Source organism: Mesoplodon bidens (assembly GCF_964165515.1).
Source record: "Mesoplodon bidens genome assembly, chromosome: 10".
NCBI lineage: Eukaryota > Metazoa > Chordata > Mammalia > Artiodactyla > Ziphiidae > Mesoplodon > Mesoplodon bidens.
In genome coordinates, this window is record NC_138172.1 from 5,812,502 (window position 1) to 5,838,677 (window position 26,176).

General features: G+C 41.6%; 1 protein-coding gene across 1 annotated transcript in view; it reads right to left on the reverse strand.

Annotated features, from left to right (window-relative positions):
* The window catches only part of SYN2 (synapsin II), a 170,065-nt gene extending 147,471 nt beyond the window's left edge, over positions 1–22,594 (reverse strand). Inside the window, exon 1 of the mRNA XM_081247224.1 lies at positions 22,110–22,594. Coding sequence (XP_081103350.1) covers positions 22,110–22,498 — 389 coding nt within the window. The 5' untranslated portion in view covers positions 22,499–22,594. The remainder of the gene's footprint in view (positions 1–22,109) is intronic.
* Positions 22,595–26,176: the final 3,582 nt, after the last annotated feature.

Here is a 26,176-nt window from a genome sequence, read left to right on the forward strand (position 1 = left end):
CACTATGCAGAATTTTGTGTTAACCATTTTTCTCTCATATTCATCAGAACTAGATTAATTTGCTAATCCGAAGACCTCCTACCTCCAACTTTTCCACTCTAAAGTCTACTTTCACTGCCTTTTCTGTTTGCAACTACACACTTGCCAGGCAATCTCTCATCAAATTCCAATCATCTTTGGAAGCTGAATCCCCATGGTAATCCAGCTGTTGAACACCCAGGGAATCTCTGCTCCCCAAACATGGGCACAAATCTCCCAAATCACCAACTGGTATCCCAAATGGGCATACTTTATAGTTAATCATTCCATACTTTATTATTATTAACTAAGTATACAATTAGGATTCCAGGCTCCCCCAACACCAATGCCCACCTGGTTAATGTGGGCATTGCTAGAGGCCCAGAAGATCACTGTACAGCTTATATGTCATCCACACTACAACACTAACTACTTACGGGCAGGAAAAGTGTCTTCTTTAACCCTGAGGCTTAAAGACGGTTTTCATTTAAGGCCTGATCCTATCTGATATCAAAAAAGGGTGGCCATACAACCAAGAAAAACTTGTATTTCTTTCTATGCCCAGCCCTTCACCTTATATAAGATCTCTAGCCTATGATTATACCCACGACGGGTCCAGTTCTGTTATTACATACATAAAACTAGCTTTATAGCTTATAACACACCTTCAAAAAACCTGCTGCTTTATCTGGCTATTTGGCTCTGCCTTACTTCTTTTCCTTGCAGTATCAATCCCTATTTAAGAGAAGACAAGTGCTAAACCAAAACAAAAATTTTTTTTGGCCTCTTTGTTTTCTCATCTGCAAGACAGGGACACCACTACCTAGAAGTTTAAATAAGAGAGCATACATAAGGCCTTTCGCATGGTAGCAGCACACAGCAGTTGGTAAAATGTGAGGCACCTTCTATTTCTCTCTGTATAATGTCAGATCTACTAAAAACACTTTGCAAAAAGCTCCAGCTACAAACAGTATGCTAACAAACCAAATCTAGCAATATATAAAAATTATATATAGCCAATATTTTATAATAATTATAAATGGAATACAGCTTTAAAAATTGTGAATCACTTTGTTGTATATCTGAAACTTACATAATCTTGTACATCAACTAGACCTCAATTAAAAAAAAAAAAAACACCTCAGGGGGCAAAAAGGATTATATATGATGACTAAGTGAGATTTATCCCAGCAATGCAAGGTTGGTTCAACACACAAATATCAATATAATACACAATATTAATAAAGGACAAAAACCACATGATCATAGACACAGACAAAGCATTTAACAAAATCCAATACATTTTTATCATAAAAAACTCTCAGCAACCTAGGAATCAAAAGGAAATTCCTCAACTTGATAAAAGGCATCTATGAAAAAAAAAAACACAGGTAACATTATACTAATGGTGAAAGACTGAAAGTTTTCCCCCAAAGACCAGGAATAAGACAAAGATGTCTGCTCTCTCCACTTTTACTTAGCATTGTACTAGAGATTCTAGCCAGGACAATTAGGCAAGAAAAAGAAATAAGAGGCTTCCAGATTGGAAAGGAAGAGGTAAAAATACTGCTATCTGTAGATGACATGGTCTTGTATATAAAAAATTCCAAGGAACACACAAATACACACACATTCTATTAGAGCTAATAAACGAGTTCAGCAAGGTCGCACGATATACAGTCAATATAAAAAATCAGTTGTATTTCTATATATTAGTAATGACTAATAAAAAAATTAAAAATTAAGAAAACTCCATTTATAACAGCATCAAAAAGAATAAAATTATTGGCAACAAATGTTTAAAAGGAAGACTACTGAAAACTACAAAACATTATTGAAAGAAATTAAAGAAGATCAAAACAAATGGAAAGACAGCAGTGTTCATGGCTGGAAGACTTAATAGATGCCGATATTCTTCAAATTAATCTGCAGATTCAATGCAATCCTTATCAAAATCCCCATTGCCTTTTTAAAAGAAATTAACAGGGAATTCCCTGGCGGTGCAGTAGTTAGGACTCAGCGCTTTCACTGCCAGGGCCCAGGTTCAATCCCTGGTCAGGGAACTAAGGTCCCACAAGCCACCGGCACAGCCAAAAAAAATAGAAATAAAAATAAACAAAAGAAATTGACAAACTGACCCTAAACTCCATAAGAAAATTCAATGAACCAAGAATAGCCAAAAATCTTAGAAAAGAACAAAAAGAACAAAGTTGGAGAACTCACACTTTCCAATTTCAAAGCTTACTACAAAGCTACAGTAATGAAGACTGTGGTAGTGGTATAAGGATAGACGGTAGATCACTGGAATCCATCTCATCAACAGAATAGAACTGAAAATCCAAAAATGAATCCATAATTCTATAATGAGTTGATTTTTCAACAAGTGTGCCAAAACAATTCAATGGGGAGAGAAGAGTCTTTTCAATGAATGTGCTGGGAAATATAGATACCCACATGTGTAAGAATGAAGTGGGACTCCTACCTTATACCATAAAATTTATACTTATAAAAATTAATGCAGAATGGATCAAAGACCTAACTGTAAGAGATAAAACTATAAAACTCTTAGAAGAAAACAGGTGACTTTGAATTAGGCAATGATTTCCCAGACATATACCAAAAGCACAAGCAACAACAGAAAAAATAGATAAACTGGACTTTATCAAAATTTTAAAATGTTGCTTGTGCTTCAAAAAACACTATCAAAAGTAAAACGATAACCCACTAAGTGGGAGAAAATATTTGCAAATCATATTCTGGTAAGGTACTTATAACTAGAACATATAAAGAAAACTCTTACAATTTACCAACAAAAAGACTCCAACCAACCCAATTAACCCAATTAAAAATAAGAAAGAATTTCAACAGGCCATTTCTCCATATAAGATATACAAATAGTCAATAATCACATGAAAAGATGCTCAGCATCATTAATCATTAGGGAAATGCAAATAAATAACATGAGATACCACTTTATACACAGTAAGATGGCTAGAAGAATAATTTTTTAAAGTACAATAACAATGTTGTCGAGGATGTGGGAAAAAAATGGAACCATCACGGGACGTCCCTGGTGGCGCAGTGGTTAAGAATCCGCCTGCCAATGCAGGGGACACGGGTTCGAGCCATGGTCCAGGAAGATCCCACATGCCGCGGAGGAACTAACCCGAGCGCCGCAGCTACTGAGCCTGCGCTCTAGAGCCCGCGAGCCACAACTACTGAGACGGTGTGCCACAACTACTGAAGCCCACGCGCCTAGAGCCCATGCTGCAACAAGGGAAGCCGCGGCAATGAGACGCCAGCGCACTGCAATGAGACGCCTGCGCACCGCAACGAAGAGTAGCCCCCTCTCTCACCGCAACTAGAGAAAGCCTGCGTGTAGCAACAAAGACCCAACGCAGCCATAAATAAATAAATAAATTTATTTTTTGTTTAATGGAACCATCATACATTACTGGTGGGAATGTAAAATGGCACAGCAAAAAGTAAATAAATAAATAAAAATAAAAAATAAAATGGCACAGCAGCTTTGGAAAACAATTTGGCAGTCCCTCAAAAAGCTAAACATAGAGTTACTCCTATTCCACTCCTGGGTATATACATAAGAAAACTGAAAACATGTTCATATAACAACTTGTACACAAATGTTCATAGCAGCATTATTCATAATGGCACAGAAGTGGAAAAAACCCAAATATCCATCAACTGATGAATGGATAAATAAAATATGGTACATCCATACAATGGAATATTACAAAAAGGAATAGAGGAATAAAATTCCATAAAAAAGAACTAAGTACTACTAAGTGCTATTTACGTAGTTCTTTCTTATGTCCATGCTACAATGTGGATAAACCTTGAAAACATTATGTTAAGAGAAAGAAGCTGGACGCAGAAGAAGAAAAAGTCACATGTTATATAATTCCATTTATATCCAATGTCTAGAATAGGCAAATCCATAGAGACAAAAAGTAGATAAGCAGTTGCCTGGGCTTGCGGGAAGGGGCTTTGGGGAATGACTGCTAATGGGTATAGGGTTTCTTTTTGGAGTGATGAAGACATGGAATTAGACAGTGGTGATGGTTACGCAATCTCATAAGTTTACTAAAACCGATGAATTTTACACTTCAGAAAGGTGAATTTTATGGCATGCAAATTATATCTCAGTGTTTAAAAAGGGCCCCAGGTACATATCACATCACTCTCTTGCTTCCTACTCTGCCTCACACCTGGATATTATCTAAACTTACCACTGGCCACAGCATGTGTTTCATTCCCAAAGTGAGGAAAGTACTAGAATTGCTTTAACTCTTTACACTCTATACTTTATAAGGCTACTCTTCTGATTAGCCTTTAGTGTTGATTCTCCAAAGCCTCTTTTCTGGCTCTAATGCCTAAAGGCCCCCCACCTATAATTTTTCCATCGAGCTACAAAATTGCTATGACTGTATTAGCACAATTATTCTGCTTTCAGAGTCATGAAATGGACACAAAATGAGTTTTGAATTCAGACAAAGATTCAAATCCTCACTTACCACTTTCCAGCTATATGCAACTTTGGGGAAGTTACTTAACTACCTTTTCATATGTAAAATGGTGATAACAGCTCTTTTAAGGTGCAAGGAGTCAATGAGGTAATGTATGTGAAGTGCCTGCTCACAGTAACTTTTCAGTCAATGTCAGCTCACTTCTTCTCACTATTTTGTAAAATGGATGAAGCTGACATTGGCCCCAACTGGGCAGATACTGTGCCCCAATCTGAAACCTGTCCTCAATCAGGATAGGACTCATGGGATATAGGGACATCTCAAGGGCACAAACGAAAAGAGAGGGCAAATGGGTGAGACACCCTTCATACATGTCTAACTGGGAACCTGATTCCTAACCTAATGCAATTCATAGGCTCATTATTATCAGGCTCTGAGGCTCTCTAGGCAGGGAGATGAGTGTTTGACAGGGGAATGAAAAGCCACGCTACTCCAATTACCACGAATGTAATACATTACAAATAAACATACGCTTCCAGGGACAGAATGAGGAGATCCATTATGGAGAAGAGCTGGGAAGTCGGAGCCACGAGTCTGACTCTAATTTTTCACACAGGAGGTAAAATTACAATCTTCCACTTCCACCCCTGATGATGAGTTTAAATGGAAAGGACACCACTGAGTTTATCACAGCGTGGAAAGTCACTGCCCAGCAGCAAAGCCTCCCCCACCCCTCTACCCTCTCGTTTTACACAAGTATCACACATATATATCCAGCACTCTGAGCCAATTAAGAAGAAAAAATTAATGTAGACCCAGGCCACCAAGGTTCCCTCTATTCAGAGTCACTTCTGAGTATGTGAGCATCACCACTGCCATAGCTCCTATGCAAAAACACTGCTGTGTGGATCAGGGATCCTGAGTCTAAAGGAGCCCCAAATGAATGAAACGGGGCTAACTGAAATGATACTTAACTTCTTCATTAGCCCTCAAATGCTCAAGTCCCTTTACAAAGAGCCCTCGTCGCCTAGCTTTCCTCCTCCTTCCCCTTTCCATCATATACAATATCTATACCAAGAACACAATATTTCCAAAATAGAAATGTTTTTTCATGCCTTCCTGCCTTATTTCTCTACCTGAAATGCCTTATCTCCCCAATCTCCTAATCCACCTAGTGAAACTCTACTCTTCCTTTAAGTCCGGCTCAGATGCCGCCTCTTTGGTGAATCCTTCCCCAACCTCCTACCCTAGGCAAAATTCATTACACCCCCTCCATTCCCTCACAGTGGTCAGAGGAAAGCATGACCACAGAGGAAAGAGGAAGCCTTGTATACATATTTTTTTTAAATGTAAAGGGTGAAAATTTTGCTCATTTCAGTTTTGTCACTCATAATCTTTCATAAGGTTTTCACAAAGTGATACATTGACTTAGTAGATATCACCTAGTCTAGTGTATTTCAAGCATGTACTTGTCATATAATCTTTCACTTTAAAATCTCAGGAGGAAGCTCAATACATACACAACAAATAAAACCAGAGCTGCTCTGTTTATAATAATATACAGAGGATTCAAAGTATCTCCTGCTTGAGTCTTCCCACAGTAAACCTTAAGGACGGCCCATGTAACTACTAACCCCAGTCCAATGAATGCCCTCTTTCTACAAATTAGAAAACCCATGGCTTCCCTGGTGGCACAGTGGTTAAGAATCCACCTGCCAATGCAGGGGACAGGGGTTCGAGCCCTGGTCCACGAAGATCCCATATGCTGAGGAGCAAGTAAGCCCGTGCGCCACAACTGCTGACTGCTGAGCCCGTGCTCTAGAGCCCATGAGCCACAACTACTGAAGCCCGCGCGCCTAGAGCCCGTGCTCCGCAACAAGAGAAGCCACTGCAGTGAGAAGCCCCCACTCGTTGCAACCAGAGAAAGCCCACACAGCAACGTAGACCCAACGCAGCCAAACAAATAAAATAAATTTTAAAAATAAATAAATAATAGAGAAAAAAACTTTATAAATTGACAAATTAAAAAAAGCAAAAAAAAAAAAAAAAAAAAACAAACCCCGGGTCAAGAGCAGGTAGATGTGTGATATTCAAAAGCGTACAATTTAGTATTAGGGTCAGGACCTAGGTCTCCTGCCTTCTAACTCTTTCTGTGATATGTCATTCCTGTCTTCCTAGTCTTGAGGGGGAAAAAAAGCTACAGGAAGAAAGCTGGTAAGAGAGAAATACGAGGCTTGGCTAGGGTGAAAAATTCCATGGGAGCTTCCTCCGTCATCCTGCCAGCTGGAGCAGAGGATGTGCCAGTATAATATCTACCTTGAGATCTTAATGACCGGCTGCTAAGTGATGCAGCGGGGAAGCAGAGAGGGCACAAGGTGGGGGAGGTGCCTGGTGGGGAGGCTGCTGTTCACAGTACTAAGTCTCAGAAGGGGGCTACCTATATGATGGGACTTCATGGTCCCCAAGAAGAGCCTCCTCTATCCACCAAAAAACCGAAAACACCTCACTGACAAACTGCAGTTTTATGTGATGTCATTGTTTGGATTCAAGCAGACCTAGATTGGATTCTAGACAGCAAATATGAGCTGCCGAACCTGTGAGTCTCAGTTTTCTGGCCTGTAAAATCAATGTGATAACACTGATCACACAGTTTACATGAGTATTATCTCGATTAAATGAGACAATGTAAGTAAAAGCACCTAGGCAGTATCTGGTATGTGGCAGGCCTTCAATAACCAGTACAGTCAGCCCTCTGTATCTGAGATTCTGCATCTGCAGATTCAACCAACTGGGGATCACAAATAGTTGGGACAAAAATTCCAGAAATTTCCAAAAAGCAAAACTTGAATTTGCCATGCAGCAGCTATTTACATAGCATTTATATTGTGCTAGGTATTATACGTAATCTAGAGATGATTTAAGGTATACAGAAGGATGCGCATAGGTTATATGTAAATACTTCACCATTTTATACAAGGGAGTTGAGCATCCATGGATTTTGCTGGGGGGGGCGGGCTGGAACCAATCCCCTGTGGATACAGAGGGAAGAATGTAGTTCCTTTCTTCCTTTATGCTACATATAGCCCTCTCTGTTCAAGTTTCTTGTAACATAAAAGACTTTGAAATTTAAAATACTATAATACTGAGTTATTATGGACTGAATCTTTTTGTCCCTTGCCAAAATCCATATGTTGAAGCCCTAATCCTTAATGTGATGGTATTTGGAGGTAGGGAGTTTGGGAGGTAATCAGACTTAGATAAGCTTGTAAGGATGGAGCCCCTATGATGGAATTGGTGCCCTCATAAGGAGTTGAAGAGAGCTCTCTCTCTCTCTGCCATGTGAGGATAAAGAAAGATGGCATCTACAAGCCAGGGAGAGGACTTTCAACAGAACTTGATCATGCTGGCACCCTGATCTGGGAGTTTTAGCCTCCAGAACTGTTAGAAATAAGTAACTGTTCATTAAGCCACCTAGCCTATGGTATTTATTATAGCAGCCCAACCTAACTAAGACACAAGTATTGGTGAGGAACTCTTAAACTCTCCTAACAGCAGTGTAAACTGGTAAACTCTGTAAAACTCTATAAAGTACTTGGTAGTATCTACTAAAGCTGAACTTGCATATGCCCTATAACCCAGCAGATTCTACTCCAGGGTAGGAAACAAGAGCTTATATTCACCGGAAGACATGTAAAGGAACTGTTCATAGTAGTATTATTCATAGTTGTTCCCAAACTGGGAACAACTTAAGCATCCATCAACAGCAGAATGCATAAATAAACTGTGATATATTCATACAATGAAATACAAATGAGCACTGAAAAAGAATGAACTAATGCTCCATACCAGAAAACAGAAAAATCTCATAAACATGATGTCAAACAAAAGAAGCCAGACATAAAAGAGTTTGTACTGATTCTATTTATAGAAAGCTCAAAACCAGGCAAAATTAACATATATTGAAGGAAGCCAAAATAGCGGTTACCTGCTGGGGAAGGAGAAGTAATGACTGAAGGGGGGTTATAAGCTTAGCAGGTGCTGGATATGTTGTATATCTCAACTTGGGTCATACTTTATACTTTGTAAAAACTCATTCAACTATTAGTATTTGTGCACTTTTATACTTCAACTTTTAAAAAGTTTACAGGGAAAACAAACCTCTGGGAGATATAACAGACTGAAGGTCATAAGGTCCCAGAGATCCTTCAGCCTGGGACTATACTCTCTGACATCCTTGTATCCACTCCTTCTTTTCCACGGCCATGGTCCTATTAGAAGTCTCTCATAGATGGAAAACCAAAACATGCCTCTAAATTGGTCTCCAGCCCTGCACAAGTTCTTCCTCCTCCCCCATTTTCTACAGTGTCCCCAGATAAACCTTACTAAGCACGGCATTGATCAAATCACTCCCCTGTTCCAAGACCTTCACTATTGCCCACTGACTACCTCTGAGTTTTGCATTCAAGGTTGTCCTTATTGGATCCTAATCTACTATTCCAGGATCAGCTCATGATTCCTCCATATCTTAACCCACTGCCTCAATCAAATCACTTACTGCCTCCAAACACGGCCCATGCTTTTGCCATGTTCATGTTGTTTTTACTCTTCTTTTTGCTGTGCTTCATTCTCTAGGAAAAGGACTTGGGCAGAAAGAAACTAACCATTTGGTAAAGTGATAAAAAGCTTAACAAAGTCTATCCAGTCCCTAAAGCTACCCAACCACCTCCTCCATCCTTCCTCACTATTTCCTTGGGGGGAAAATAATACTTTAGAAACTTCTATTTCATCTTCAAATGATAAAGATTGACTGAAAAATATGAAGACTAAATCTAGCTCCTGGCAAAAAATAAAAGTAACTTTATCCCTCTGCTCCTTTGTTACCTACATGATGGTGATGATAACAATGATTTTTTTATTCACATGGCACTTTAGAGTTTACAAAGCACTTTTATAACCTACTTTATTTAAGTAAAGTCTCACAACAACCCTGGAAAGTATGCATTCTCATCCACACTTACACATAAGGACACCAAAGCTCAGGTGACCGCTAAGATTACATTCCTGTTCTCATATTCCTGGGATTCTCTGCAATAGATGAGGTTTATTCTTGACAACTTCCTACTACACTTCTGAGCATCTCTCTCACCCCCTCTCCACTCTTCCATCACCAGGTATCTATTTTTTATTCCACCCCTATAGAGTATTGCTCTCGTATTGTGGTTATAATCTCTGATATGTTGCCTGAGACCACCACGGCATTGATGGTATTTATAAATCCTAGAAGTATTTATAAATTCCAGGAGGTATCCTTTACAGGTATTTATAAATTCCTAGAGGCCTCCAAGATTAGAAAGTCATTGAGAACCAAAGAATGAATTTTAAATGGTGAAGATGTGAAAATGATATTTAGAGAAGGAGACTGTCCCAAGAAAGTCATATTCCTTCAACAATTTTTTGAGGCCTATCATTGGCCAGGCTGCTAAATGCTGAGTCAAAGAGTAAAACATGGCCCTTGCCCTGAAGGAACTCACAGCCCAGTGCAGACCCCACAGGTGTCAGTCCTACACAGAGCACTGACTCTAGCTCAAAGAATCTGACCCTTAACGCCACAATCACAGAAGTTTTTTGTCAAATTAGAGCAAATCCCCAAGAAGACATTCTACGCAGTTATCCATTCCTCTTCATTGACAATGAATATCCCATTCAAAATCAAACTGTCAAGTTAGCAAATCAACCAGTAAAATGCCAAAAAACCAGAGCAATCATTTCACATAATATATTTATTAACAAACATTAGGGAAAACATTCAACTCATCTGTACTCGTAGAAATACATGGTAAAATAGCCAAATACTGCTTTTATACCTATTATATCAACACTTAAAAAGATAATACTGCATGCTGAAAAGTGAAGTGAATATAGTTGATGGACTGCAAACTGGAAAAACCTTTTATAGGAAGCAATATAGCAGTATCTATCAAAAGCTACATATATCATCATAATTTTTTTTTAAGCAACCCTCAGAAAGGCATAGCCCCAGTGTCCCAAAGGCATTCGAAGTGTCAGTGATCAATGTGTCCTGCGATTCTCATTAATTCTGGCAACTAATTGCATTCTTCATTGAGGTTTGAGCCAAGAGATCCAACGCTAAGAGTCCTATTATCATAATCTTTGATCAAATAGTTCATTTCCTGAAAACTGAGAATGCCTATGGTATTATTACATAATAATGTTGAAAAATTGGAAGTCAACAGTTCTCTAATAGAAACATAATTGAATAAATCATGGTACAACAGTTATTAAAACATATAATAATTATTAAGACTATATGGAAATATGTAAACATTATTTACAAGTAGAAAAAACAAAATATGAAATTATAGCTAGACAACAATCACAACTATGTAAAAATACGCCTGCATTTGGACAAATATTGGAAGAGAACATAAAAATGTGACAACAGCTGCTCTATTGCTATGGTGAAATTATGAGACAAACATGTTCTATTTAAAACTTCGTTTAATCATGTTGATATAATAATAAATCATACTGCATTACACTGCTTGCTTAATTGGCTATCTTCCCAAATAAACCATAAGCTTTGTGAAGACAGGACAACGTCTCTTGTGTTCAGCATTATAGCACTAGTTTCCATGGAATACTTCATGAAGGAATTAATGAGATAAATGGGAAACCTCAAAATAATCCCCAAGAAGGAGAAAGGAAGTAGACCAGTAAAAACAAACAAAAGGTGGGAATCCCCTGGCAGTCCAGGGGTTAGGACTTTGCGCTTTCACTGCCGAGGGCCCGGGGTTCCATCCCTGGTCAGGGAACTAAGATCCCACATGCGCGAGGCCAAAAAAACCAAACCAAAACAAAAGGCTGATCTCTATGCCTGTTTTTAAGCTCTAACTATGGGAAAAACCAAATCAACTCATTGAAGAATCTCTGGGAAGTCTTTCTTCCCTCAAGGCCACCACCCAGACCTTTGCTCTTGAAGGGTCTGGAGAAAGGCACAGGTTCTGCTACGTGGACACAGCAGCAGGGTGCTTCCACGATATTCAGGGAACATGTGGAGTCAGAAGGGACCGGAGCTTCAGATTCTTTCTCTACCCCAAACTCACTGCCCTTTGACTCCCAGAATCTTGCAAATAACTATAGCTGGAATTAAGGGGAAGAGGGAGGGGGCTGTAGCGAGAGGGACCGGCTATGTGGAAAAAAAAAAAAAAAAGGCAGAAAAAAATTGATCAGCGGGGAATAGTCTTTTTAGTAGGAATTTAAGTCTGATGCCACCCTGAGCTCTGGCTAAGAAATAAATTTCCAGGTACAAAAGGAAAATAAGAAGCTTTAAAGGAATTGAGCTCTGGAGTGAAAATCCCCTCTCCTGACAACTTAAAATCAGTCTGAAATACACCAGAGGCACCAGAAGGACTCTAAGTCATCAGAGTATTATAAGCATTAACAAAAAACACATAGGGAAAGGAGACAATCTTTAAGTTATTTTTCAACCAACCTACGCAGCACCTGTCACAGACCATACAGGCACTTTCCAGCTTAAGCAATTTCTTATCTGTTCTTGGTGCTTAGAGGCAAAAGGATCATAATTGATTAACGCAGAGCTCAGAAAGTTTAGCTGCACAGAGAAAAGGGGCACTGAGTAAGGAGAAAAGGGTACAGAGAAAGAAGAATCTAGATTTTACATACAGCTCTACCTATTTCATGTTGTAACTCTAAGCAAACCACACTCTCTCTGAGCCTTGGTTTCCTAATCAAAACAGGCAACTATACCAACTTACCTCACAAGGTTAAGGTGACAATTAAATTAGATGATACATGCAAGTCGAAGTATATAATAAATTATAAAGTTTTACTTAAACATGTGACCTAATTACAGAATCACATATGCTACAGTTTTCTTCCAGGATGAAAGTTCAGTTCAGTGCATTTTTCAACCTGATCTGAGTGTATAAGTCATCTGGTGGCTACAGGAAAACCAATCTCATCCCTCTTTGCCAAGTTTTTTCTTTTAAAGAGTAGACTTTTCATGTGGGTGCGGGGCAATAAAGAATGATTCTCTTTTTCCCCCAATCTTAATGCTAAAACTGCACTATTCATTACTTAGGGTCAGAGAAGATTTTCTATTTTCCAGCTTCTATGAAAATGTAAAAACCTGTGAAAACGGATTGCCAACGGCCATCAACAACTCACACTGAGCAAAGATTAACTCAGCCTGCTGAAAATAAAAAGCTAGGAAATAAGGATGCCAACAACAATCTGGCCAATTCCCAGGAACCTCTGGATTTCAAGAAGGTTCCAACCACCAACCACTAAAATTTCCCCCCAATTCCCATATTGCAGCATCTAAAAATCTCTCAGACTCTTTCTTACACTGAAAAACAAGACCTCATGTCCCAATTTTGTTTTAGAAAATATGTTCACCTCTGGAATGGGTCCCAGGTCACAGGAGTCCATGGACACAGAGTGAAAGGCATCAGTTGGGGGGAGAAGACACAGAAAACTGAAAAAACAAAATTCACCATTTCCACAGTTCTGACTAGGATCAGCAGCCCTGATACTAGGGAAAAACCTATTTTCTCCCCCAAATTTTCACTCCTAATTAACTAGAAAAACTGTCCATGACAATACTTAAGAGGAAATTAAGTGGGGAATTCTTCCTCATATCTACTCAGTCCCACCTGTTGCTACAGTTTCAGTCCATATATATTTAAATCTGTTGCGTATGTTACAGTTTGCAATCTGACCTCACAACAATCCTATGAAGAAAGTAGGGCAGCTTTTATTACTCCAATTTTAAGGATGAGGAAACTGAGATTCAGAGAAGAATAGAAGCTTGCTATGGCTGAATTAAACCCAGACTTTCTGACTCCAAATCTCCTGTGCTGTCCAAAACACCACGATGTTTCTTGAGGTCTTTTGGCTCCAGTCTTGCCAGAGCAGATAAATACCAGTCCCATCCTTCCTGTGACCACCTTCTATGGCTCTGTTCACTGGCTTTTTGTGTCAAATCTAGCAGTTTCTGCAAGAGAATCCCAAGGTAGCACTAAGGGGAAATCACTAAACTAAACACCCATGGAAAACAAAGTTTAATAAATGGCTGGAAGAACTAATGTTATTGTTCACTTAACACAAGCTTCCAACTAAATTAGCTCACCATCTAGCTCTATGGCACCTGCAACTCAGTCCAGGAAGCCCACAGCAAAATACAAAAGATCCAAAGGCAGAGAGCTGGGTGGGAGTCCTAACTCTGTCACTTCCTGACTATGTGACCTTGGGTAACCTCCCCATCTTAATTCCTTCATATGTAAATGAAAATAACATTAATTACTGCCCCACAAATACTGCCGTATGGAGGATTAAATGAGACAATGGATGTGACAGTGCTCGAAGTATAAAGTTTCTACAAATAAAGCCACATCTCAAAAACATCTTCCCCCAAGACTGTTTCCAAACATTAGTAATCATTGGTTTCTAAACTATGTGCAACAAACTCCTCCAACCAAAATGAAGGGCTATTCATTTAGGCTTGCCCTATTTTTCAAAATTACTTTTAGTGTCACAGAAACCTGTCTACAAATGACTTTACTTGGCTTGAAGGCTCCTATAAAGACGCATATGGTAAGCTGTTGCCTCAAAGTTGCTATGAAAATCTGCTTGTCATGGTGGAACTTTTATTGAACATTTCCCAGGTCCCAGTCACATTAGGCAGTTTGAGAGTTTATGTCAATTGATTCTCATAAGAATGAGAAATACTTTATCTCCTCTTTATAGATGAAGAAACTGAAGTTCACAAAGAACAAGAAATTGCTCGAGGTAAAACAGGTAGGTGTCCGCGTCACTGAGGAAAAGAAACACCCAGGTGTTTAGTGGCAAGGAGAAATTTGGAACACTGTTACCTAGTGATTATACAGCATGGTGGATAAGAGCGTGGTCTCGGAGCCGCACTACCTGGATTCAAATCCTGAATTCACTATGCGTTTACTCATTTGCAAAATTAGGTTAATAACAGTAATCCATTTCATAACTTAGTAAATCAGTTAATACATCTACTTAGAACACCTACCTAGCACATTGTATACTCGACACATTAGATATTATTGCCATCATTTCTCCCACCCTGCTTATCCAAACCTCTCTCCCTCTTTTCCCTGCCCTGAAACCTCTGTGCTGACTAGCCTAAAGCTTCCTTACACACATTTTACTCACTGTTGTTTATGATTTTGCTCTTTCTCTTCCTTTTAACTGAAATGCCTCTCTCCTTCCTCACCCACCTAAATCTCACTCAGCCTTGAAAGCCTAGCTCAGACCTAGCCCCTTCTGTGAAATATTTTCTGACTTCACCAGCCCACAGCGATTTCTTCCTTCTCTGAACAACTCTTTATACTGTCAAACGATCTAACCTTTAGAAATCACTTGACTTCTAAAGTGATTTCTAAAGGACTCTGAAGATAAATGATTTAGCTCAAATCCCTAATTTTTGAAATAGAAAAAGCGGCTTAAAGCGTTAAACTGCCTATGGTGACACAAAAAGTTACATGGCAGAGTAGAGGCTTGACCCAGATATTTTAAATGTTTGCGATGCTCTTTCCACTAGACAATGCTAATTTTGTCTTCCTTGAGATTCCCTACAAGTTCTCAAAAGTGAAAGCATGTATTATGTAATTGTCTGATTCCAAGTATTTCACTTACTTTGTAGCTTTCATGGAAACTAACACACTGGAGTTAGTAGCTCTTTGCTAACTGATTAGCAGATCAGTCTTTCACTGCTACCCTTTTGCCCTGCAGTTAAAATGTTAGTAAACATAGGACTCTATAGAACTTAAATTCTCATCATTGGCTATTCCTCAGGGGGTGATAGGGACTGCAGAGGGAATTATACCCATATGTGTCCCTGAGTCACATCACAGGGTCCAACAAGAACAACAAAAAACTCATTCTATATCACTGAAACCTGGAAGTGTAAAAGAAAACAGTCTTCAGCTGTGCTTTTATTAATATTAGGGCCCTCTAAGGATTCAAGTCCACAAGAGAGAAAGGGGACTTCCATTTCCCCCCCACAAAGCCCAAGCCTCTTTTTGTAGGATTAAATCGGGCTAAAGTTACTGCATAAAGTTGTTAGACCCCTTGAGCGGAGAAACAGATGAGAGGTATATATCCTGGAAAGGGATTAAAGCTGTGCTTGGGAGGAATGGAATGGAAGAATGGTCCTGGACAGAAAGAAAAAAGAAAGAACAGACTCTAAAATCTGAGAAAGGCTCCAGTAAACAAAGACATCTTAGTGCCTAGGCTGAGAGAGGGGAAGAAGCAGAGAGCACAATAGCTGTTCTCCAGAAAGGAAGGAAGAGCAAGCGTGGGGTGTTCATGCACATCAGAAAAGGGCAAGCTGGAGAGCTTAATAGCTATTTAATATTTGGAAAGCGACTACTTTTATGAGTTTGTTTGTTCATCATTATGAAGATAAAATGAGACATTGGGTATGAATATGTTGTGCAAACTGTACAACACAGTGCACATGGCAGGGATCAGGAAATAAATGCTGTTAGCCAACACTTCAACATATGTATACAAAAGTTCTTAGAGCTATCAGGGAGACAGGAATTCAACCACAAGTCCACAATTCCCATTACTGAGTAGGAAACATACACAGTGAGCATTACAGGATTAGCCCCTTTATTTCAGGATACCACATGGTAGCAACACTGTAAGAAAGGGGTACTGAATGGAGAGTACTCGAAGATGAGCTTTTCATCTAAGGACATGTTGAGCCATGTACTGACCTATGCCCCCCCTTCCAAAGATTTACAAGCATTACCACATAGAATAAATCATAGAGCTAAAGCTTTTGAAAGAAAATGGCACAAAAATTGTAACATGGAAATAATGTAGTGCTGTAAAGGATCTTAGAGAATGTTTCAATCCTCTCACTTGACAGAGTTTAGAAAATCAAACTCCAAAGAGGCAAAGTGGTTTATCAAAGAATACACAGTGGCACATTTTTAATGGTACAAACATTTCTAACCACCACGTCTTCATTCCTCTCTGCTCCCACAGCATCCTATGCATACTAATTACCATACTGTACTAAAATCCTATTTAAATGTCTGTCCTCTCCCCTACTGGACTGGAAGATCCCAGGGGACAAGGCCTATGCCCAACTTGACCTTATATCCCCAGCACCTGGCTTGTGTTTAGATGCTCCACTGCACTGAACATATCCCAGTTAAAACTGTTTTGTAAATGTGAGGGGAAGGTAGGCAATTCTGGAAAACTTGCTAATTAGGCCTCCATTACATACATTTTGCTTAGCAAGATATTGAAAAGGCTAATGTTACCATAGCCCTCATCTTGGGTACAGAAAGACAGTAAGCAATCTTAGGCAGACAGGGACACTAAGGTAAAAATGGGTCCCTGAAAGGAAGGTCATCGTAGTAGCGCAGTCCTACTAACTTCATTGTATCGTTGGAGTTTGATGACTAGCTCTCTAATTAAGAGTCTCCTTCAACCATTTTACAATGACCTTTGCTGAAACAACAATAACACAAATAAGACAGTGAAACTGCTAGTGGGGATATAGTGCAATATGCTCATGTGGTTCTTTTTTAAGCACTTACAACTCCACAGTGACTCTTTAAAAGCAGCAGACACAAACAGAATTTTCAAGGAGGAAAAAGTTTAAATTTAAAGAATCTACTCATAGAGTAACTTAAGAGTCAGAAGATGCGAATTCTGGTTTCCATTCTCTCACTAACTTCTTATTTGACCTTGGGCAAATCGTTCCATTTCTCTGGGCTTAGAAGAAAGACTGAAGTTCTAGATCCTAGTTCTGAGTAAATGTGAACAAGCCACTTTGCTTCTTCAGAACAAGATTTCCCCCATTTATGGGACTTCCTTGCTGGCACAGTTGTTAAGAATCCACCTGCCAATGTAGGGGACACGGGTTCGAGCCCTGGTCCTGCAAGATCCCACATGCCGCGGAGCAACTAAGCCCCTGCACCACAACTACTGACCCTGTGTGCCACAACTACTGAAGCCCGCACACCTAGAGCCCGTGCTCCACAACAAGAGAAGCCACCACAATGAGAAGTCCGCACGCCGAAATGAAGAGTAGCCCCCACTCGCCGCAACTAGAGAAAGCCTGCGTGCAGCAACGAAGACCCAATGCAGCCAAAAAAATAAATAAATTTATTTTTTAAATTTCCCCCATTTATAAAGTAACCCGGATTATCTTCCAGCACTAATAACCTAGAATTCTAAGCTATAAGCTACTGTTGCTATGAACAATGAAATTCAATGTAATCAGTATGTTTGTGTTAGAAACAGGACAGGTAGATAAAATATTTGGCAGAGAGAAGCCTCAAACCTCACTGGAGCTTTCCCCCCAATTCAAATATTTTTCTAGAACTACACACAAGCACTGGTCCAGACTTCTGTACTTCCCCTATTCTTAATGAAATGCCCAAAGACTGACCAGAAAAGAATGGGAACCGGCGCTTCCCAGATAATGCATCAATCGAGTCTCTTCGTTGTCTCCCTCTTTTCTACCAGTGCACTTTCCTTATACCATCGACTGTCTGGACTGTCTGAGGCAACCTCTCTCTTTTGATTTAAATTCTTCAAGGCTCAGGTCAAATCTCACTATTTCCATGAAGCATTCCCTTCCCATTCTAGCCCACATCCATCTCTCCCTCTTTTAAACATCTACAGTACAATACATTGTTGTGGTAGGGATTAAATGCTATTTGTAAAGAGCTCGGTACCACATGTGACATATAGCAGTTGCTCAAAAAGTGATAGTACTTGGTGTTGTTGCCACATCTTTAGCACTAATCACATACCCTTTAGTTCAGTGCATCTTAAATTTAATGTGCATGTGAATCACCTGGAGATCTTATTCAAATGCAAAGTGTGATTCAGTAGGCGTCAGGTGGGACCCGATAATCTGCAGTTCAAAAAGCTCCTGGTTGATGCCTATTCTGCTGATCCAAGGACCATAGTTCAAATACAAGGGGAAGTTTTTAGTAAACTTTTTTTTGAATGTATTTATCTTGTCTATCCAGCCAGATGGAAAGATCTTAGAAGAGAGATACTATGTCTCATTTTTCTTAGCATATATACTCTATACAGAGGTGTTCAATAAACATCTGTGGACTTATCAAATCTGCAATCTCTAGATACTCTAGATAATCTCTAGAATGCCTGTTATACTGATTTTCAAATTCAAACACTGAGACATTCGAGGTTGAAAAAGCTCACTTGGTCACTGGAATTGGAATCACTGGAACAGAGGCAGGGGAGAATCTGAGAGAAAACTTACCTCATAACCAGTGAGAAGGTAAAACACAGAAGAAACAATATATACAAATGGACGCTTGTTCCTTGTTTAAGCACAAAGATTGTTAAAATGTAATCTTAACTGCACTTCTAATTTAGGTACGAACCTTGAAAGAAGACATGCATTTTCAGGCATACATATATATATATATTTTTTAAACTAGCAATAATTAACTAAAAAGGTATATAATGAGCTTGATATCACATTTTAGTGGAACAGAAATATTTTTCAGTGATCCGTTAATGTGCAATTAACCTAAAGATCTCAGGCAACCAATGAAAACACATTTCAAGCAAAAGAAAGAGAGAAACACCCTCCGATTTTCCCATCAACCTGGTCAGTGATAAGATCCCCAGATTCCATTGCCCACAATTACACTACAGAAATTCAAAAGAATCTGCTGTGTATCAAGGCTGCTCTGAGAGGCTGCCTATTGTAAGCCCTCCTTTAAATCTCCAATTATTTAAATACTTGTTAAAACCCTCCGTATTTTAGCATTCCATAATTCAAATGGGACCAATATTCTTAAATTTTACTGGGAGGCTATACTCTGACTTCCTATTCAAGCACCAGGAAAATAATATCGGGCATGTATGACACCTGCTCACAGAATACTATCTAGGTAGCTTAAACTGTGAGACAAATCTATTAAAATCAGTCTTTAGAGCAAAAAGCACCTTTTTAAGTCACTGAGCTTGTCATAAACAGGCATCTGTGCCTTAACTCATAGAGACCTTTCAATAAAGCCACTCACCAATGTTTAACTGAGATGTTTTTAACAAATACAGACACCTTAAAAGAAGACAGACTCTGCAAAATTCTGAGAACTGCCATTAAGCACAGAAACACAGAAGCACAGAACTGCTGTCAAGCACTAGACTCAAACTGGGTTTATGAGTTTTAATAAATCAATGTTATTACTTTAGAGAAAATCAGAAAGCAGTTGGGAATCAGCCTACAGGAAAGTGGCTTCTATTTCTTCCATCAGAAGTCTAGTCTCCTGGGCAAGGCAAATTCTGTGGTTCATGCCAGGCAGGCAGTCTTCCTAGAGAATAATACTATCCGAGGAGAGTTTCAAATCCCAAGCCACTGAAGCAGTTATAAACGCATACCCATACAAATGAGTGTCTTCCTACCTGTGGGTACCTAACGAGTAATTACACCCAAAACAAATGTCTTCAACAGGAAAGGAGATCAGGACCAGGTATAGGAGGGTCAGATTCGTGCATAAAAAATGAAGCACCAATTTCATTCTCATTTCTCCCCTCCTTTCCTGGTCTTTCTTCAAGACTCATCCTTTGTGAAGCTTTCTCCAATTACTCTGACCCTTACTCTCAATAACTCTAATCACTCCGTTTATTGAAAGCCTGAAACACCAGTCTCAACTAATTATTCTAGATTCCTTTTTGTTGACTGTTTCATGTTTTCATTTTGTCTCCCAAATTTGAGCGAGTTCTCTGTAAGGCCCGTACACTGCCTAGCCCCTAGAGGGGGCCAATTATTAATATTGCTAATAATATAATAATAACAATGAGGCAATATAACATAATGGAGTGGCAAAAGTGGAGTCAAATAGGCCTAAGTTCAAATTCTGGTTCTACCATTTGACTGTGAACACATTACTTACTTTCTCTAAGCCTCAGTTTGGTGGTGAAAATTCAACAAATATTAGTGCACCTAGTACAGGGTTTGGCATATAACAGATGCTCAATAAAGCTTAGCTACCTTCCCTTCCCACTTAATAAGCACTTGTTGATTTGAACTGGGTTAGAGTAATTCTCCTAGGGGACTGCCAACGGCCCCATCATATACTCTCTTACTTTCCCCGTTACACTCGTGTGTGTGCCTGTGACATTTCCTTACAGGGGTCCCTTCAGGTTTTCTACTCTGCTGTCCTAAGAAAAAGCCAACTACACAAGTCAGCAGGAGTAGCATCTCCACATCTACATCTCACTTTTATCACAGCCACGCCAGCACTCTCTCCGTCCGGGTCTCCCAGTGAGAAAATGAGAGAGAGAGAAAACCAGGGAAGCAGCCAGAAGAGGAAATGGAGATAAACAGCTCTGTGGTCCCTCTGTGCCTCCCTCTTGGGAGGAAAGACTTAGGTCTAGTCTCCAACCCCAACTCTTGTGAGGAAAGGAAAAAAACAAAAAACAAACAAACAAAAAACCCTTGCCATGTTCCAGAAGAAAAAGCAACCCCTTTTCCTCACCTCTTCACCCCTTCAAGCCCTTCACCAGTCAATCCCACTATCACCTCCCCCCCTAACCATCCCCTGGGTCAACTTCCTCCTCCATAAAACAGAGCCTCTTTTAACTAATTTGTCTGAAATAGGCTTCATTCATGCTTTTATCGACTAGAGGTCACATATTCCCTCAGCCTTCACCATTCCAAGTTAGAATATCCCTTAAAAAAAAAAAAAGAAAAATGTTTTAAGTTTCCCATCGTCTGCATTAAGGCACATCTCTTTTTATTTGTGTCCCTTTAATGATCCAGAATATTTAATGATGCAAAATACCTCGGTCATCATCCTTCCAGCTGGAAGAAGCCACCATCATTTCCACCCCAAAACACATACCTCCCCCCCAATTTTTTTAATCCACAAACTGGGGATTTGGCAAAATACAAGAATATTGGGGGCTGCAGAAAATACAAGAATTGTATTATTCTTAAACGAGTTCACCATGCTGCACGGGAACAAGTCCATGTACACCTGGGCTCCCACATTTGTGATCTAATCAACTTTGATGTCAGTACTGACACCAGCCTTAATCGGACCAAGTAAAAAAACACCCCCTCGCCCTCTCCCTTCCCCGCCCCCAAATACCCATTTCCATTCTTGATTCGCCCCGGGGCCCATAAAGCAGAACCTTTCTTGTTGGCCTTAATGTCCCTCAGGGGAGCTGGGACCCTTTTCACGTCAGCTTTGATGTATCGAGGCAGAAAAGTCTGTTCCCTCCACCCCTCCCTCAAAAAAAAGACTATTTCTTAAGACTCTTCCCTGTTGGATAAAGTAGCTCCAGCATTTATGTGTTGGGGGGATTTGAGTCAACTGAGGGACTATTTTACCACAGGCTTCACCTTTCCAGGTTGACCAGTGCCTCCCCCCGCCCGCGACACACACACGCTCACTGGACCCCCTCTCCTCGCGGCGGGACCCCACACCCTCCTTTTCGTTGCTCTGACACCTCCCTGGGAGCCGGAGCATCCTTGGAGCGGCCCCGAGCCCCGGGCGGCGGCGGCCGGTCACCTACCAGTCGGTGTGCGGCTCGTCGACGACCAGCAGCACCTTGGCCTTCCTGGCGGCGGCGGGCGCGGGCGCGGGCGCGTCCACCAGCCCGGCCGAGGCTGCCGTTTGCTTCACCGCCTGGGAGAGCGAGCTGAAGAAGCTGCTGCCCACCGACGGCGCCGGAGCCGGCTGCGGCGCGGGCTGCTGCGCGGGCGCCGGGGCGGGCGGCGGCCTCCGCTCGGGGCCCGGCGAGGCGACCGGGGGCGCAGACGAGGCCGAGGCCGCGCCCGGGCCGGGGGGCGGCGGCGGCGGCGGCTGCTGGGGCTCCGGCCGCTGCAGGTCAGTCATGTAGCCATTGGGCAGGTTGGCGATGAAGCTGCTGTCGGACAGCCGGCGCCGCAGGAAGTTCATCATCTGGCTTGAGGGGCTGAGGGCGCGCGAGGCGGCGGAGCCGGGAGGCGCGGAGGGCGAGACGGAAGCGGCGGCGGGGACTGAGGCGACTGAGGCGGCTGAGGCTCGGTCCGCGGCGCGCGAGCCAAGCAGACAGCCGCGGCCAACTGGGCCGGGAGGGCGGGGAGGTGCGAGGCTCAGCGCCAGGGAGAGGGCGGAGCCGTGGGCGGGACCACGGGTTGCCCCGCCCCGCGCCGCAGAGCCGGCACCGCCCCACACTCGCAGCCGGTGCAGCCGGCTGTGAGCAGCGGTCCTTCGGGCGTTGGGGAACTCGCGGTCTGGGGAGGACCAGGCCTCCTGCGACCTGAGCGTGGCTCTCTGGGGAGGGCGTGGAAGCTAGTCCTGCTCCCCAAGAGTAGGGACAAGGGAGCCCAGAGCCCTTACAACCTTTTTGACTGGGGGAGAAAAGAACCATGTCCCACCCGAGATGGAGGAGAGGGAAACTGTCCCCACTCCCTTTGGAGGAAAGAAAGGTGTCAACCTCCCCACCCTGAGGTGTGAACGAAGCCATTCCCCTCGCGCGCGCGCGCGGACATGCACACACACACACACACACACACACACACGCTGTAGTGAGAAATAATTTTCCCAAAGCTGAATGAAAGGTGCCATTCTCCCAACCCCCAGGTGAGGGAGGAAGGGATAATCCGCCCGCACTAACACACACACACACACACACACCCTATGGTGAGATGAAAAAGAACTATCCCTTCCTCAATGCTGGGAGAGAAAGACATCCCCCTACCCTAAGGTGACAAGACAAGACCTAGTGGGGAAGCGAAGGGTCATCTCCTCTACTTTGGGGAGAAAGGGGGTGGGACACAGATCCTCTCCACCTGCCTTGGAAGGATGTGTGGGATGCACTTTCAGCACCCGAACCTTAGGGATGGCTCACCTCAGAGCACCTACTCCTCTCCCCCATCTCTTGCACAAGAGAGAGGAAACATGTGTAAGTCTGGAGATCCCCCCATGCAGGACCCCTGAGTGGGATATCTAAGGCTCCACCACCCCTTCTGCGTCCTTGCTTACAGGCATTGGTGCATCCTATGTAGTATCAAGAAGGTCACCTCTTCAAGATCTTTCTGTTTGTTTTTTCCAGTTCATTCATTGGCCAGATCTGCCTCAACCTCCATGAAGGCTTTCTGATTACCACCTTCTCATGGGCACTCCCTGAATCTTGTATGCCCCCTGAACCTTTGTTTTCACCTCTCAGGAGATATACTTTTAATCCCTATGTTGAATTGGAGCAGGACTCAGCAGATATACTTTACATTCAGACCACTCTGTGTGATACGTGACCTTGGGCAAATCAGCCCTCTGAGCCTCTTTTCCTGAGCTAGTAAAAGGAGATAACACTTTTCAAAGTTGTTACACAGAGTAAGTGAGATCATGTATGTAAAGCACCTGGCACACAGTAGGCATTCTAGTAGTGGTGGCAAGATTCTTATTCTTATTGGAACTAGTTCTCAGTAAGTATTTACTGGGCTGAATGGAATCAATAAGCAGCTTGTCACTAATGCTGGCAGGCAGTTCTTGCTTCCTACATCCCAGCTGGCACTCAGCTTGGGAGCTGGAGATGCACAATCCAGCCCTTAGCCAGAGACTCAGTGATGTCCGAGAGGTCTTCGGTCAGCTATAGTAATACAGTGGCCCTCCCATCTCCCATGTGCCAGGCATGGTTAGAGCTAGATAGACTGACATGAATGGAAAGTGTCCCCTGTTTGCGAGTTCACTGTCTATGTGGGCTAGAGGGGGAGAGTAGGGAGGACAGACAAAGAAACATTCACCAAAATAAGATGGGCGAGGTGTTTTAGGAGCACCAGAGAGTGAGGGATTCGTTCTGCCTGTGAGGCTTAGGGTTACCTTCTCAGAAGACGTGATATTTGAGATGGGTCTTGAGGCACCTAAAAGGGTTTACAAGCAGAGAAGAGGGAAAGCATTCAGACACAGAAGGCCTGCAGGAATGTTCCTTGATGACTCCTCCAGGAAGCCTCCCCTCAATCCTCCAGGGTGGGCTGTTTCAATGCCTGTGCTTGGTTTCGTCATAGCCCCTGAAGAAATGATAATAAAATATTCTGGTGACTAGAATATAAGCTTTTCAATGACGGGATTGTGTCTCAGTCATCTTTGGACCCCAACACCAAGCACAGTGCCTGATACATAGCAAGGACTCTGCTGTTTAAGAATCCAGCTCTACTCTTACCCAATGCAGTTCTTGTGTCTATTGGAGAATAAAACTGATGTCACTAATAACTTAAGTAAATAAACTCAGTTTAATGTATTAAACTGAGTATTTTTTAGAAAATGAGAGGAATCTTTTCCAAAGGCATGAATCTCTACTGATGGGATTTCAGACACTGTATCACTTGAAGTTTTTTGAACGAGTGGGTTGTCTTTTTTTATATATATTTCACTAATTCCCCCTAACCATTAAGCTTGTAGTGCATGTATAATATTTAAAAATCAACCAATTAACAAACATGTTTTGAGTACCTAATACACACAAGGCATCATGCTAGGCACTGGAGAGTAAAGGAGATTCAAGGATGAAGAAAATCCAAGTTCTGCCCATAAGAAGACAACTCAGAAACACGTGAACACATAATTAGCAATAGCAGAGCGTCTGTGTGTGACCAGAAAGTGGAGCAGGCAGTGAGCGTTCAAGGAGGCAGAGGAAGAAGAGATCTCTGGGGTAAGAGGAGATTTCACAGGAGCGGTAGAGCCCAGGCCGTGTAAAATGGGTGGAATTCAGATAACCAGGACAGCATAGGGGAGACAGTCAAGACGGAGGAGATGGCAGGAGCAAAGTCAGGGAAGTGGGATTGGATAAGTCATCAGAACGTATAGATCTATTCCTTGAAGGCAAAGACCTTCCCTGTATTATCACTATATTCCTTAAGCCTTAGAATAGCACCTGGCATGTAGAATGCACTCAAATATTTGTAAGAGGGGTTCCGAGAGGCTGTACTTGTGTGTGTGTTTATTTTGTTGGTGTCTGTCCAGCTATATTTTTAGACGGCAAGCACCTCACAGTGAAGAATTCTGTCTGCTGCTTCTCTCACAATGATCTGCAAAGCCTGATGTAACATTCAACACACAGGAAGTATCCCAGTCTTGGGTGGTAGATCAGAACGTTCCCAGAGAACTGCTTACCTATAGATTCCTTCACTGATACAATGGAGGCCCACAAGACCATTAAAAATATTGCTCAAATATTCCACTAATTTATAAGTATTTTCTGGTAGGTTTTAATATGAATATTACTCTTATGGAAGAATAGACTATTTTCTTATGATTGGGCATGGGTGGTTATTAATCAGCTGAATATAATCAGAAGATTTTCATTAGTTGGCACAAATGTAAATCACGGCCGATTAAAACAATATCCTCCATGTTCCACTGAGTCCTTGCCAGGAAGTGTCTTTAGCGTGCAAAGACACTGTATTATAAATGGGCTTGGGTTTTTAATGGGCTGTAATGAAAATCTTTCCCGTATCCTTACCTGTGGATCTAGGTTTCAGATGCAGGGAGAATATAGCCCTCTTCATCTATCTTATATCCTGCCTTTTCTCTGGAATTGAAGAGGGAGCAGGACTGGAAAATGCTATAAAATATAAAATTCTGGTGCAGTTAGGGTCTTTT